The 14079-nt window shown below is 43.0% G+C and overlaps 1 protein-coding gene across 1 annotated transcript in view; it reads left to right on the top strand.

Moving 5' to 3' along the window:
• The window catches only part of FER (fer (fps/fes related) tyrosine kinase), a 203354-nt gene that overhangs the window by 148063 nt on the left and 41212 nt on the right, over window positions 1-14079 (top strand). The window contains exon 15 of the mRNA XM_015423161.1: window positions 12533-12656. Coding sequence (XP_015278647.1) covers window positions 12533-12656 — 124 coding nt within the window. The remainder of the gene's footprint in view (window positions 1-12532; window positions 12657-14079) is intronic.

The raw sequence follows: 14079 nt of genomic DNA, 5'->3' as shown, positions 1-14079 counted from the left end.
CAGGAGTGGAGTGACCAGCACAAAGACCATGTCCAGAACCAAGGCATTCATTCTCTCAGAATAGAGATACAACTTTCACCCCAGTTTGGTATCCTCCCACAATGTCCCCTCAACCCCTTATGGGGCATTCTGATTCTGGGTGAGAACAGGTTGAAAGGGGTGGTTCCTCATCTGTTCTGGGCTCATACCTACCATCAGAACCCTCATCTGATGCTACCATAGGGGATCCTGATCCAATATCACTCAATTAAGACTTAAGGCTCTACCCAGAGCAAACTATGTGGATGGCCAGGTCCTTGGAGACTGAAGTGATCTCTAGTAACCCAAGACCTCATTATAAGATTTTGGGCAAGCTTTATTCAGACTCACCTGGGTGAAGCCAGCTGGTACGTCTGCCACCTCTAAGAAGATAGAAAATCTATATAGGGTACAACAAGGTCATAATTGCTTGTTCAACCACCCACCAGCCTCACCTGTCATTGTGGAAGAGATGTAGGGGAGACGGTGTACAGGTGCACGTTCTTCTCTGGCAGACAGAGAAGGGCAGAAGATTTATGCAGTGAGTAGAAAGGTTTATTTCTTCTCGGCACTCAACCTGCGTATGGCTAATTATGGAGCAATTATGGGAGGATACCAGTTGTTCCTTTGGAAGAAAATGGCAGCATACATAGAGCTTCTACCCAAGGATAAAGAGCCCCTTGCCAAGCTGCTGCAGGTGGAGGCCTTATGTCGGTCAAAGCAACAGATCAATGCAGGCAGACATGCCGACTACTCCTCTAGGGCCATGACGTCTGCACTTGTGGTTAGATGGGATGCATGGTTACACTCCACCACTTTTCCCCTGGGCACTCAAGAAAAGGTTGAAGATCTTCCCTTTGAGGGAACCACACTATTCACATCTACAACTGACGAGCTCTTGTCCCAGGTTAAAAAGAAGACGCAAACAGCTCGTTCCTTTCATACTACAGCAGCTCCAGCCACTCCATACAGGTTACAGCAGTCATACAGATTCCATCAATTGCAGTCACCATATCCTAGGCACTTTCAGGAAAAACTTTGTCCATCACAGTATCCTATTCAAGGGTCATTCTCAAGGTGTGTGTCCCAGGGCAGATGTAGGTTGAGCCATAGATCCAGGCAGCTCGGGCACCAGCAGCAGCCACCATCTAAGGAGTTGCACCAGAACCCCAAGGATGCTTTCCAACTAGAGCCAATGGGGAATCAATTACCTGTCAGTTTTAGGGACAAACTGGTTGTTCTCAGTAATAGGTGGCGGAGTGTTACTTCTGACAGTTGGGTGTTATTTATTGTTAGTGTTGGCTACAGATTAGAGTTTTGTGAATGGCCACCCCTACAAGATGCTATTCAGGCACTGAATAGCACCATACCTGAACTGGAACAAGAATTATACTCCCTCATAGAGAAAGGGGCAGTGCAGAGGGTTCCTGAATAAGACCCTAGCTGGGGTTTCTACTCACGTTTCTTCTTAGTACCCAAAAGGGATGGGGGTCGGAGGCTGATACTGAATCTGAGAGGCCTTAATGTTTTTCTGAATGTTAGAAAATTTAAAATGTTATCGCTTGTCTTACCATTTTTGAAATTAAACTCTTGGTTCCGTGTACTGGACTTACAGGGCACTTATTTTCATAGAGCAATTTGCCTTATGCATATCAGGTTTCTATGCTTTATGTACAATCTCTCCTACCTGTACACTGCCCTAACATTTGGTTTCGCCACTGCCCCCATGGTTTTCTCTAAGTGTATAACTGTTGTGGTAGCATACCTTAAGGGCTAGAGATCGCTCCATTTTTCTATTTTTAGATGACTGGCTCATCACTGCACCTTCCTGTGAAAAGCTCAGGTCGCAGGCAATGCTCCCTCTAAGCTGTGGAGTCTTGTCAGCAAAAGTTCTTCTTTGTGAGCTACTAGCATTAAAGTTGTGAGCAAGCGATTTGACTCCTGCATAAATTAGTTTGCTCTGGAGCCATCCTTCCTGTGCTAAGACAAAAATGTGTGAGCCAGAGGCTAAAAAACTGTGAGCTAGCTCACACTAACTAAGCTTAAAGGAAACACTGGTCGTAGGTCCCCTTGATCATACAAATGTGTCAGGAGTTGGGATTGGTTGTCAATGGTAAGAAATCACGACTCCAACCCTATCAATAGATCACTTCATGTATCTTAGCATTGGTTAGGTGTCTGTTACATAACAGATTTCAGTCTGTACTCTTTTTTTCAAAAACTTATGATTTTAACCACGGCCACGTGAGTCTAAGGATGGAAGCTTTGCAGAATTGTTTTTAGGGAAGTATCTTCCTCTTTTGCATTTCTGACAGACAAAACTGACAGCACTTAGGTGCATAGTTACTCTGGTGGCCATGTGACAGTAACCTCCTATCAGGAATACCATTCAGGGGTGAAGCCCCTCAAATTTCAGTCACTTCAGATACATCATTGTAGGGTTGGTGGGGCCACTGTGGTTCACATTCTGTACACAATGTTTGGTCGCCTGAGGGGAGGGGATTTCACATTAATCTGCTAGAGTTGCATGCAGTACATTATGCCCTTTCCTCATTTGCAGAGTTTACCAAGGGAAAGGTCCTTCATGATTACAGGCAATACTACGGCTATATAAACCGACAAGGGGCGACTGCTTTGGTAGCCCTCTGCAGAGAAGCAAATATCATTTGGGAAATAGCCATAGCTCAAGGATTCTCACTTCAGGCAGTACACGTGGCAGGCACCATCAATACAAGAGTGGACATCCTCAGCAGACTGGGACACTTGGAACATGAATGGTCTCTTGGGGAGGAATACATACTGCCAGTCTTCCAGGAGTTGGGGTTCCCCAGAATGGATCTGTTTGTTACCCCTGACATTGCGAAAGCCCCAGCATTCTGTTCCAGGGCAGGCAGTGACCATCTCTCTATGGGAGCTGCATTTCAAAGTCAATGGACAGGTACCCTTTTTAAATTTTTCCCCCCAATCCCACTTATTAGCAGGATTTTGAGCAAAATAGGGGAGGAGCACACTCAGTGCATCCTGGTTACTCAATTTTGGTCCAGGCAGGTCTGGTTCCGTATTCTCCTATCAGTGTCAGAATGCTGTTATCTTTACTTGCCTTTAGCTACAGACCTGCCCCGCAGGGGCCCTGTGATCCATCACAAGGTACACAGGCACGGGCTGACAGCTTAGCTACTGAACAATTCCAATTTGAGTTCTCTGACCAAGTAGCTAATGTCTTGCTCAATCCTCATAGACCCTCTACTAGATGGTCTTCTGTGAGTAAATGGGTTAGTTTTTCTACATGGGCCAGGGCACAGGGGGTCCCGCAGAGTTTTCCTCTGTCACTCTGGTGTTTGATTATCTGATGACTCTTAAGAACTCTTAAGAACTCAGGTTAAGAGCAGTGTTCCCTCTAAATAAATAAATAAAAATAAATAAATAAGCTGAGTTATTCTGAGCTAGCTCAGTTTTTTAGCCTCCAGCTCACACATTTTTGTCTTAGCTCAGGAAGGATGGCTCCAGAACAAACTAATTTATGCAGTAGCCAAATTGCTCACTCAATTTGGGACCCAATTAATCTGTGGGACTCACAGTGGCTCAGGGGATCTGAGGGAAAAGGGGCCCCTCCTGCAGAGCACGTGACTGAGTGGGAAGATGGCCTCCGATATGCTCTGTGAGGGAGGGGCTTCCCTCTGAGTGTTGAAATTACTAAGTGTAGCTGGAAGAGAGCCTCTGGTGGCTGGCCTGTGCAAGCGCAGTCCTAATGTATGCCTGCACAGAAGATACCTCGATGAACAACAGTTACAGGTAAGTGCAACACTGTTTTATTTCTCTTTAGAGAGCCAAACCAATGTTTTAAAAAAACATTGACAGGAGTCCCCTTGGTACATGTTCGAAATTCTTGTGTTGTCAGAGTCTGTTCCTGGGATTTCCTTGAGTTCTGGGAGTTAACTTGGGTAGTCCAGACAGATCAGCCTCCTAATTATTACAAGCAAAATTTGCTAATTTTGTGAAAAACATACTGGCTGTTACTCAGCATTCACATGGTTTCTTATAAGTTTTATACAGCCTGATTCTTGCATACTTGATATAGTCTCCCTCACATACCTTTTCCTGGTGTTAGGACTTGATGGGGAGGCCCTGCTCAGAGTACTGTCAGATCAAGACCTGTTGAGGGACAGAGCAGAATCTTTCTGTTGAGGCCCTGGTGCTGCCTATTGAGGTCTTCCATACTGCATCCTTGCAGGCCTTTGAAAGGCTATCAAAACCTCTTTTTTGGCCCTTCTTGGATAATGCATACTTTGATATTTTACATCAGACATGGTCTCTATAGCCATTTTAATCTGTATAACTTGATGGCTGCTTTAACATGGTGTGCTGAGGGGAGTGTAATTTGAATATAAAATATCCTTCTTCCTTGCCAGTTAGTGAAGCTTCTCAGTGTCTCTTCTTTTTGTTTGGGGGATGATTGAAGAAGCCTCATAACATAGCATCTCATCTCTGGCTTGCATTTATACTTTAGATTTCTCTTCCTATAGGCACCTGTTGTTCGTAGGAATGGTGTTCTGTTTTAATGAAATACTTGACTCTGTTCTAAACCATAATGTTCAGCCCTTTTAGTATTTTTCCATTTCCTGCTAGCAATGTAATTTTCTCTGATTTGCCTGTTCTGGGGATTGTGTGTAATATTCCTACATTGAAGTTCACTTTATTTTCAATGTCAGTTTTTATGAAAACAGATACCATTAAGGCAAGCTGTGTGTTCTAAGGCAAGCCTTAGTTCTGCAAGCTTATCTCTAACATTCAGTTTCCTACAGGGACTGGAAAAAGTTAAATATAACACAATTTGCATTTGATTCTGTTTATTTCGTTTCCCAAAATGTGTTAGCTACTGTATTGAGCAAATAAAGATTGTTGCTGAAGAGTTCTAGGAATAGAATGAGCAGCTTGATACAGACATCTCTGAAATCTGTGGAAACCATTTATTTTAATGATCCCTGACTTTGTCTGCTCAACCCTTCATTCTCAACATGAGAATGAACATTGAAATGACATCAAAGAAGTCTCTGAAACAGTTATCGTTCACTTATCTGGGGCAAGGGCAATATAGCTAGAATTACCAAGCCCATTCTTGCACTTTTGCATTTTCCATATGTTTGCATGCTTCTTGAAGACTTGAAACTAGAAATTTTCTGGCATCTTTTTCCCTCTGTTCTCTGGTTTAAAAGCTGGCACTGCTATTAGATGGAATTCCTTGTGAGAATGCTCTTCCAAGGTGACGCTGTCTTCTTTTGTTTTATATTTTAGTCTAGCACAGATGGGCGTCCCCAATCTATTTTAGCCTGTGGGCAGTTTGGGGAGTAGTGAGCATCATCACAAAATGGCTGTCATGGGGACTCAAGTATCTTTTTTTTTTCCAGGGCTGGGAGTCTACCATTTAAATATATTTGTGGTAGGTGGCTTCAGTTAACACTGCTAAGCAGCCCTGTAGCCAGAATTTTTGGGGGGAGGGGGGCACAGCTACTTAAATTAAATTAGCAGCGCCCCACCCCAATCTTCCCCTGGCTTAAGTGCTCCCTCCTCTCCAGGCCCAGAGGGGAGGGAGAGGAGAAGTGGCTGCTTACCCCAGCTCTTCCTGCTTGGTGGGCTGGGCCAGTATTGTTGAAGATGCACTGCCACTGTGCCGGCCCGAAGCAATTTCACTAACCCTCCTTCCTTTTTTCCTTTTGCAGGAAGGAAGGAGGGTTAGAGAAATTGCTTCGGGCCGGTGGCAACAAAGTTTAAACAATACTGGCTCGGCCTGCCAAGCAGGAAGAGCCGCATAACCCCACCACCACAATGCCCCCACCCGAATCTTAGACCACAGTCTTCGCTGCACACCCCGCCAGAATGAGGGTTAGAGAATCACTTTGGGCCGGCGATTCTCTAACTGGTTTTCCATGCGGCAGACAGCTAAGATTGGGGTGGGAGCGTTGGGGTGTGGGGCTCTGAAGATCTGATAGAGGGCTCAGCCCCTAAAGTTCCACTGATGGCTACTGCCCTGCTGCCAAGTTTTGTGGGACTGGGGATTTGAAATGAGCATCCAGTTGAGGTAGCAATGGAGACTCCAGAAGACTTTGTACAATGGGTTTTATTTTGGCTCTGTATGAGAGAAAGTATTCTGGATATGGGAGTTGGGTGCATTGCTCGGAGGGTGCCGTGAGTTTTCAATGGCTGCAATTTTCATGGCTCCTCATACTCCTCTTCATCTCTTTAGCACTTCTCAAATTTACTTTCATTTCTCCTAGTGTCAATCTCTTTTTTTTCCCCTTTGGTAGCTGAGTTGCTGTTGTGGAGAGAAGTCTTTTCAAGCAGGTTGTGAGCTCAGGTACCTCATTATCCTTTAAGCTACAGCTACTGACTGGACTTTACAGGAAACAGATGGAGCTCGCTCCCTGCCCTTAGTTTCTTCACCATTGGTGCAGTCTTTTCATCCTCTCATTGCTTTTAACATACCTCAAAGCTGAAGAAATGGCAGGTAGAAATGAAGGTCAGAGATAAGATAGGTGGAAGGCAGAGAAATGGGAAGGAAGAAATGTGAATGGTGACAAGGAAAATAGAAAAGGAGGAAATTTGGGGCAAAAAAGATAAAATGGGAGACATTTGAAAGGGATAAGGAAGAAAGTGGGAGAGATAATAAGGCAGCAAGTGGGCACCAGGAAACTGGATGTCATCATTGCTGACTGTGTGTATTTTAGGCTGATTGCTGCCTACTAGCTTAGGTGAATTCTTTGATATTTCATCTGTAGAAGCTAAGGCTGGGGGTCTCTTTCCAGTTTTTGAATGTCTTAACCATCAGCGTTTGAAGGAGGTAAAGCCACTCAGTTTATGGGAGGGAATAGAAAGGCAACAAAAGCCATTTTTTGTTTTAGATTAAAGAGACAGTCTTCTCCAGTACTATCCAGTCTGCCAGTTAAGAGCTGCCTCTCAGAAATATCATAAATAAGTAGAGAGAGAACTGAGAGTTAGGAGAGACTGCGACTCAGTGATCGGCTCGGTATGCAGAAGGTTCCCAAGTTTAATCCCATGCATTTCCAGTTAAAAAGGATCAAGTAGTAGGTGATATGAAAGACCTCTGTCTGAGACCCTGGACAGCCTGTGCCAGTGTGAGTAGACAATACTGACTTTGGTGGACCAATGGTCTGATTCAGTATAAGGCTGCTTCATATGTCCACTTATAAGATTTTAGCTAGGGCTGACTAAATATGGGGACATTCTTGGCTGGGGTTGCACTAACTGCTCTCTGGGAATCTAATGCAAGTACTGCAGTCTGCCTGTAAGAGTATATGTAGCTTCTAGGGTTGCTGATCTTGAGGTCCTAAGGAAGTTAAATTCACTTGGACAGATTCCTCTAGAAATCCAGGAAGCCAGGCACTGTTACACCCCCCCCCCTACACTGTTGGAGTCCACGCAGACTAATGTGTAGGCATATTCCATCTTGAATCAAACTAGAGAATCACAAGTGTCATCTAATGATGAAACAGCCAGGTTCCCATAAGAAACTGACAGCTTGCCTTGTGATTTCATGGGATCTTCCAATACTCAGTCCCAAATGAATGACTAGTGCTTGTGGGACAATAACCTGACATTCCTCTCTACACAAGGAATGTCCTGAATAATACAAACATGCATGGTAAATCCTCAGTCAGTAGGATAACAATTTCATGACCCCTCAGAGTAACTCAAATAACAAGACACCATGTTCTTGGCACTGGCAGAAAAGGATGAAAATTTAGGGTATAAAAGGGCCCATTTTAACCCAACATTTCACTCCAAAACTGTCACAACCCAACTGCAACTTGAGATAGCATTCATGCTTCAGGATCAGGCAACATATCTTTCTCTCTTTTTTAATCTTCTTCCCCCTCTTCTTTCCAGCTAGATCTGTTCCACATTCTGATCCCATACTCACTTGGTTGTGCTTCCCCTCCCTGCTCCAGAGTCCCACTTTGTCTCTTCCAGAAATTCACCCCTTCCCTCCTGCTTTTGCTTGTGACCAATTCCTAGGCATTGTAGTTCTTTTCTTCCTTCTCTGTCTGAATTGGGTCCTACTCTCTGGGTCTTCTATCTGCAAGGGGAAATGGTTCAGAATTCGATATATGATAATTTTGTATCTGTTTTCTGTATAAATGCATCAGTACTGTTATAGCACTATTACAGGGATGAGAAATGGAAAACACATTTTCTTTAGGGAAAAATAGGTGAGAGAACAACCAAAGGGTTAAGTAGGGCAGTTTGTTTTCTGGATTTAATTAAAGAACATGCAATTAAGCCATCACCTTTTTTGTATTTCTATCTAAAGAAGCCTAGGATCCCTGGAAGACTTGGTAAAAAGCTCAGGAGTTAGCAATTAAAATGCTAATCCCTCTCATAAATACGCCATCTTAAATTTGAGGACTATAGAGTTAGGAGGAGGTTCAGTGTGCTGTTGTTAATAATCACATGCTTTGCATAATCTCCTATTCCATATCAGCATATGGTCTGAAACATTTAGCATATTGAAATGCCTTTCTTCAAATGAAGAACATCAGTCTGTGAAGAGTTGTCCAACAGAGATTCAGTTACAGATTCTGAGAGTTAAAAAGGGGCAGGGGTCTTTCAGGACATCTAGTCTAGCCTCCCTGCTCAATGCAGCCATATGCAACTGCAGCATCCCTGACAGATGGCCATCCAGCCTTCTACCAAGAGAGAATCCATCACCTTCTAGAGAAGCTTTTTCCACTGTTCAACAGCTGTTACTGTTATGAAATGTGTCCTAATATTTAGCTAAAATCTTCTACATCAATTACATCTCCTCTTAGTTTTGCTTCTCCAGGCTACATATTCTTAAAGAGCTTGCTTTCCAGACCACTCAGTATTCTGATCACCCTCCTTTTGATGTGCTCTATTTGTCAGTGTCCTTCCTAAAATGTGCCCCAAACTGATTGCATTACTTGGTTGAGGCTGACCAGTGAGTTACAGTGGTCCGATTTGGAGGTGACCATTGCATGGATCACTGTAGCTAGATCAGGGCAAGACAGGAAGGGGACCCATTGCCTTGTCTTGTGCAGCTGGAGGAACACCAGCTTGGCAACATTCATGATCTGAGCATCCATTGATAGGGAGGCATCCAGAACCATGCCCAAACTCCTTACTGTCAATGCCAGTATTAGGGGCATACCAGTAAGAGTAGGAAGTTGGCACCCCAACACTACCCCCTCACCACAGAACCTCTGTCTTAGTTGGGATCAGTCTCAGCTGGCTCTTTTTCAACCATCCAACCACAGCCTCCAGTCCCGCAGCCAGGTTTTGTGGGGTGGCATCCAGTCGGTCACCCATCAGCGGATACAACTAAGTGTCATCAGTGTACTGGTGACACCACAGCCCAAAACTCCACACCAGATGGGCAAAGATGTTATACATCTTATATTTAAAAAAAATATTTATGAGTTTATAAATATTTACAAGAAAATATACATATACACAATTAAATATACATTAGAGTCTTATGTTTCACTCTTTCTCTGTCCACTCATACAGTCCTGACCATCTTTTTTCAAAAATCTTTTCATCCTTCTGCTACATTCAATAGTTTATATATTAATTCTTCTCTTTGAGGTATTTTATGTGATTTCCAATATTTAGTCCAAAGGATTCTTGCTGCCGTCAAAATATATATCATCACATATGATTTGTTATAATCATACTCCTTTGGGATCATATTTAGCAAATAAATTTCAGGATTAAGTGGCAAATCTACAAATACTACTTCTCTTATTATTTTCTGAATTTTCTTCCAATACTTTTGAATTTTTATACATCTCCACCACATGTGAAAAAAAGAGCCGACATTGACTTTACACTTCCAACAATTACTTGAATAGTTTGGGAAACATTTTGCAATCCTCTCCGGGGGCCAGTACCATCTATGAAGTATTTTAAATACATTCTCTTTAAAAGGAATAGCTCTCATGCATTTAGTCCTTTTCCAGTTTTTAAACCATTCATCCATTTCAATACCATGTTCTAAATCTCTCATCCAAGATAAAATGCTATAGATGTTATAGATGTTATACATCTTATAGATGTTAAACAACATCATAGAGAGGCTTGCTTCCTGAGGGACCCCACATGCTAGGGGGTATCTAGTTGACACCCTCTCTTCTAGTGCCACCCTCTGTTCCCAACTTTGGAGAAATGAGGTAAGCCACTTGAAGACCACCCCACAAACTCCAATTTTGGTGAGGTGGTGAGTCAAGTGATCATGATAGACCATGTTGAATGCTGCTGAGCAGTAACAGCAGCACCAACCCGCCTCGATCCAACTGTCTGTGGAGATTGTCCATGAGGGCGACCAGTGCCATCTCCATCCCATAGCCAGGGTGGAAACTGGACTGGAATGGATCCAGCGCTGATGTGTCATCCAGGGAACAATGAAGTTGCTCAGCTACCAATCTCTCAATTACCCAGAAACAAAAGGTTCAAGACAGGGTGGTAATTAAGTGGATCTGTGGGGTCCAAAGATGGCTTTTTCAAGAGTGGTATTACCGCATCCTCTTTTAATCCCTCTGGATAGACCCTCAAATCCAGGGACAGATTGATGATGTCCACCAGAGGGCCCCATATACCCACACCAGTGGCTTTCACAAGCCATGAAGAACACTGGTCTAAGAGGCACATAGTCAGCCTAACCGCACTTAGGCCTGGGTTCAGTCAAGATGACCATTTGACATGGAAAGCTATTTGGTCCTCTCCTAACAACAGTTCTAAAAATTTTAATCTACGTTTCCAATTTCTGAAGATTATGACATGCTGGTACTACACCCGGAAGAAATTACATCATATGCATAAATCAATTAGCAGTGGGAGCGGTGGCGCAGGCGGTTAAACACCTGCTGGTAACATCTGCAAACAGCTACGAACAGCTGCTACAGCTGTTCGAATCCCACTGCGGCCAGGGTGAGCTCCTGGCCCTAGTCCCAGCTCCCACCCACCCAGCGGTTCGAAAGCAATAACATTTTAAAAAGCGAGTAGATAAATGGGTACCTGCCCTAGGTGGCAGGGGGCACCCTCCTCCGTTGTGGGGTCTGATGGGCCATCGGCGGCTATGGCGGAATGGCGAACGGCGGTGGCAACGAGTGAAGTAGTGAGCAGTGGCGGCAAGGAGTGCGCGTCAGATGGGTCTGCCGAATACAGCCGACTCCGAAGTCCACCGGAAGAAGAAGAAGAGGAGCCAAACCGAAAGCTGACCCAACAAAAAAAGCCGAACCGGAAAAAGAACAGCGAGTCCCTCCACTGGGTGCCGGTAGGGCAGTCCCCACCCCTGACTGTGTGTGGCCATAGATAGGGATAAAAGTAACTGTAAGCCACTCAGAGACCCCTCGGGGTTCGAGCGGAATACAAGTCGAAAGCATAAATAAATATTTATGCTGGAAAGGGTGTGGCCTTGAAGGCACCTTTATTCATTGTTGGTGGTCCTGTAGGCATGTTCAATTAAATTGGGGAAAAACAGTGTTTCATATAAAGAATATAACTGCAGTTGACTTACCTTTTGAACCAGAAGTTTTTTTACTGCAGCACTGGACAAATCGAACATGTAGTCCCATAAAGTGGTCCCTTGTCTGCTTGCTGCTAGCAACAGTACAAATTGCAATAGCCTCAAAGTGGCGTTCCAACAAAGTTCCATCAATGTGTTTATGGTTTGAGAAAATATGGGACCAATTTATAATGGGTAAACAACAGAAATTCATGCCCATAACATCAGTTACCTGGAATGTGCTAATTGGAAGAACCAGGGGAAGATGGTACTCCCTAGCACTTAGCTGCAAACAGTTTAGCTAGCAAGGTCATTGTGTTCCAACTATCTTTAACTGCCTCTGGGAAGATTCCTGTAGGCCTTTCTGCAGCCTGAACCAAAGATTTCATTTCTCAGAAAAAAGCAAGGAACAGTTTTTCTTTACAAGCGCAGACCCTAATCTGGGAGAACCGGGTTTGATTCCGCACTCCTCTACATGCAGCTGCGGTTGTGACCTTGGGTCAGTCATAAATTCTTTTGGAGCTGTTCTCTCAAGGGCAGTTCTTAAGAGAGCTCTCTCAGCCCCACCTACTTCACAGGGTGTCTGTTTGGGGAGGGGGAGGGAAAGGGATTGTAAGCCACTCTGAGACTCATTTGGGTAGTGAAAGGTGGGGTATAAATCCCATCTGTTCTTTTCTCTTCTACCTTTTCTACCTTTAAATCAGAGTTATACATAGGAGTTAGTAGCATTCTATCAAAACATACTTATGCTGTGCAATATGCAGTTTTTACTTTATATGAAAGTAATATTTAAGGAAGCTATATATTGGTGGCAATATTATCTTTGCATTTTCTTTTTTTGTCCTGGCTCAGACAAATTGGTTGAAAAGCACATCTGAAAGTGTAATGCTCCTGTTCAATCATGCGTCGCTAATGAGAGATAAATGGGAATATCATCCCTGTCATGTTTCATTGTCTACCTGTCTCTTTCTCTAGGAGGTGATTTCCTCTCCTTTTTAAGAAAGAAGAAGGATGAGCTCAGGACTAAGCAGCTAGTGAAATTTTCATTAGATGTTGCTGCTGGTATGGCGTATCTTGAATCCAAAAACTGTATTCATAGGTAAGAGCAACACAAACGTTCCTTACTACAGTTTTGAGTAGATAAATGGGTGTATACATATGCTGCTAACATAAAAGGATGTCTGAAAAGTAAAGATGACTTCATGCATTTTTCAATGCCATGTTTCTTTTCCTAGCTACTACTACTTATGAGAGTTCTTCTTTCATTCAGTTATAAAACAATACGTGTGTATTTCACTGTCAGCTCTTTATGGAGGACATTATGCTTCCCATTGAGCCGTATATCTAAAATGTAGTGAAAGTTGGTGCAAGGGATTATGGCCCAATTCATTAATCAGTAACAACCCTGTCTGAAGTTTAGGCATGGCTGGAAAAGAGATTATGATTTGTTACCTTTTCTTGAAATCTATAAGCATTTTGCAGATCATATCCAATTGTTTAACTCAAACTTCCCTTTCTTAGATGCAGCCTGTATGTATATCTGAAATTTTACTGCGTTAATGTTGGGCTTTCTCCTCTCTTTCCCTCCAAAATGAATGTTGTAATTACTGGATTTCTGCAACACTTAAAAACTTGGCATATTTTCCTACCTTAAATTTATTTGATTTCTAACCTTTTTGTTTGGTGTGACATATTTAGGTGACAATTCAAGCATTTTAGAAGATGATAATAATTTTGTTTAGTTTTATTTTGTCACTGAAACAATTTATCTGTATTTCTTCAGGTTGTAAAAGCTTCCCTGCCTAGTCACTTTGAGCTGATTCTTACTTGCCACTGGCAGTAAAGGGTCAAACTCCCTGTTATGTGGTGATCTATGACTGGATCCAGACATTGTCTTTTACTTTAGAAAACAGCTTTGGGAAGCTGGGTATGGAATAGCACTAGGAGAGATACCTGCTCTCAGCATTATTCTCCTGATTTCCCCCATACCCAGGAGTAGCCATGTACATACAGTTTTTACCTACCTGCAGTTTAGGGCTGACCCTCCTCCAAGGCTGCTTTTTAATGTTAATTAAATATGACAGCATATACTTGCAACAATAATAAAGATCAATCCGAGAACTATATTGAATACTATGCTTTTTCAACTGTAAATTTAGGGAAACCATTTCAAGGAACTCAAGTGCTTCATTAGTTATCAATGTCTTTAATAGACAATTGACCTGGGAGTGATCCCAGAGTTTGAAACTGGAACTGTCTCAGGTCACTTGGGATTGTCCCTAAAAAACAAAACAAAACCACGCCAATAAAGGTAATTGGATTGTAACCATGGAATAACTTTGAAAAGGTGCAAATAACTTCATGCCTTTATTTTTGTCTGCCTAGAAGTTTTCCTTGTTGCAGCCTTCTGGAGCCACCAGATTGGATCCAGACTAAACTGGAAATTTCTGCAAATTCCCCCTTTCTGCTGCAGACCATTTAAATGTCATTACTCAGGGTCTCTGCCCCCCAAGAGCAGTATT

This window comes from Gekko japonicus, unplaced genomic scaffold, assembly GCF_001447785.1.
Source record: "Gekko japonicus isolate JY-2015 unplaced genomic scaffold, Gekko_japonicus_V1.1 scaffold621, whole genome shotgun sequence".
Taxonomy (NCBI): domain Eukaryota; kingdom Metazoa; phylum Chordata; class Lepidosauria; order Squamata; family Gekkonidae; genus Gekko; species Gekko japonicus.
Note: the sequence above shows the minus strand (reverse complement) of the source record. Positions and strands in the feature narration are given on the sequence as shown.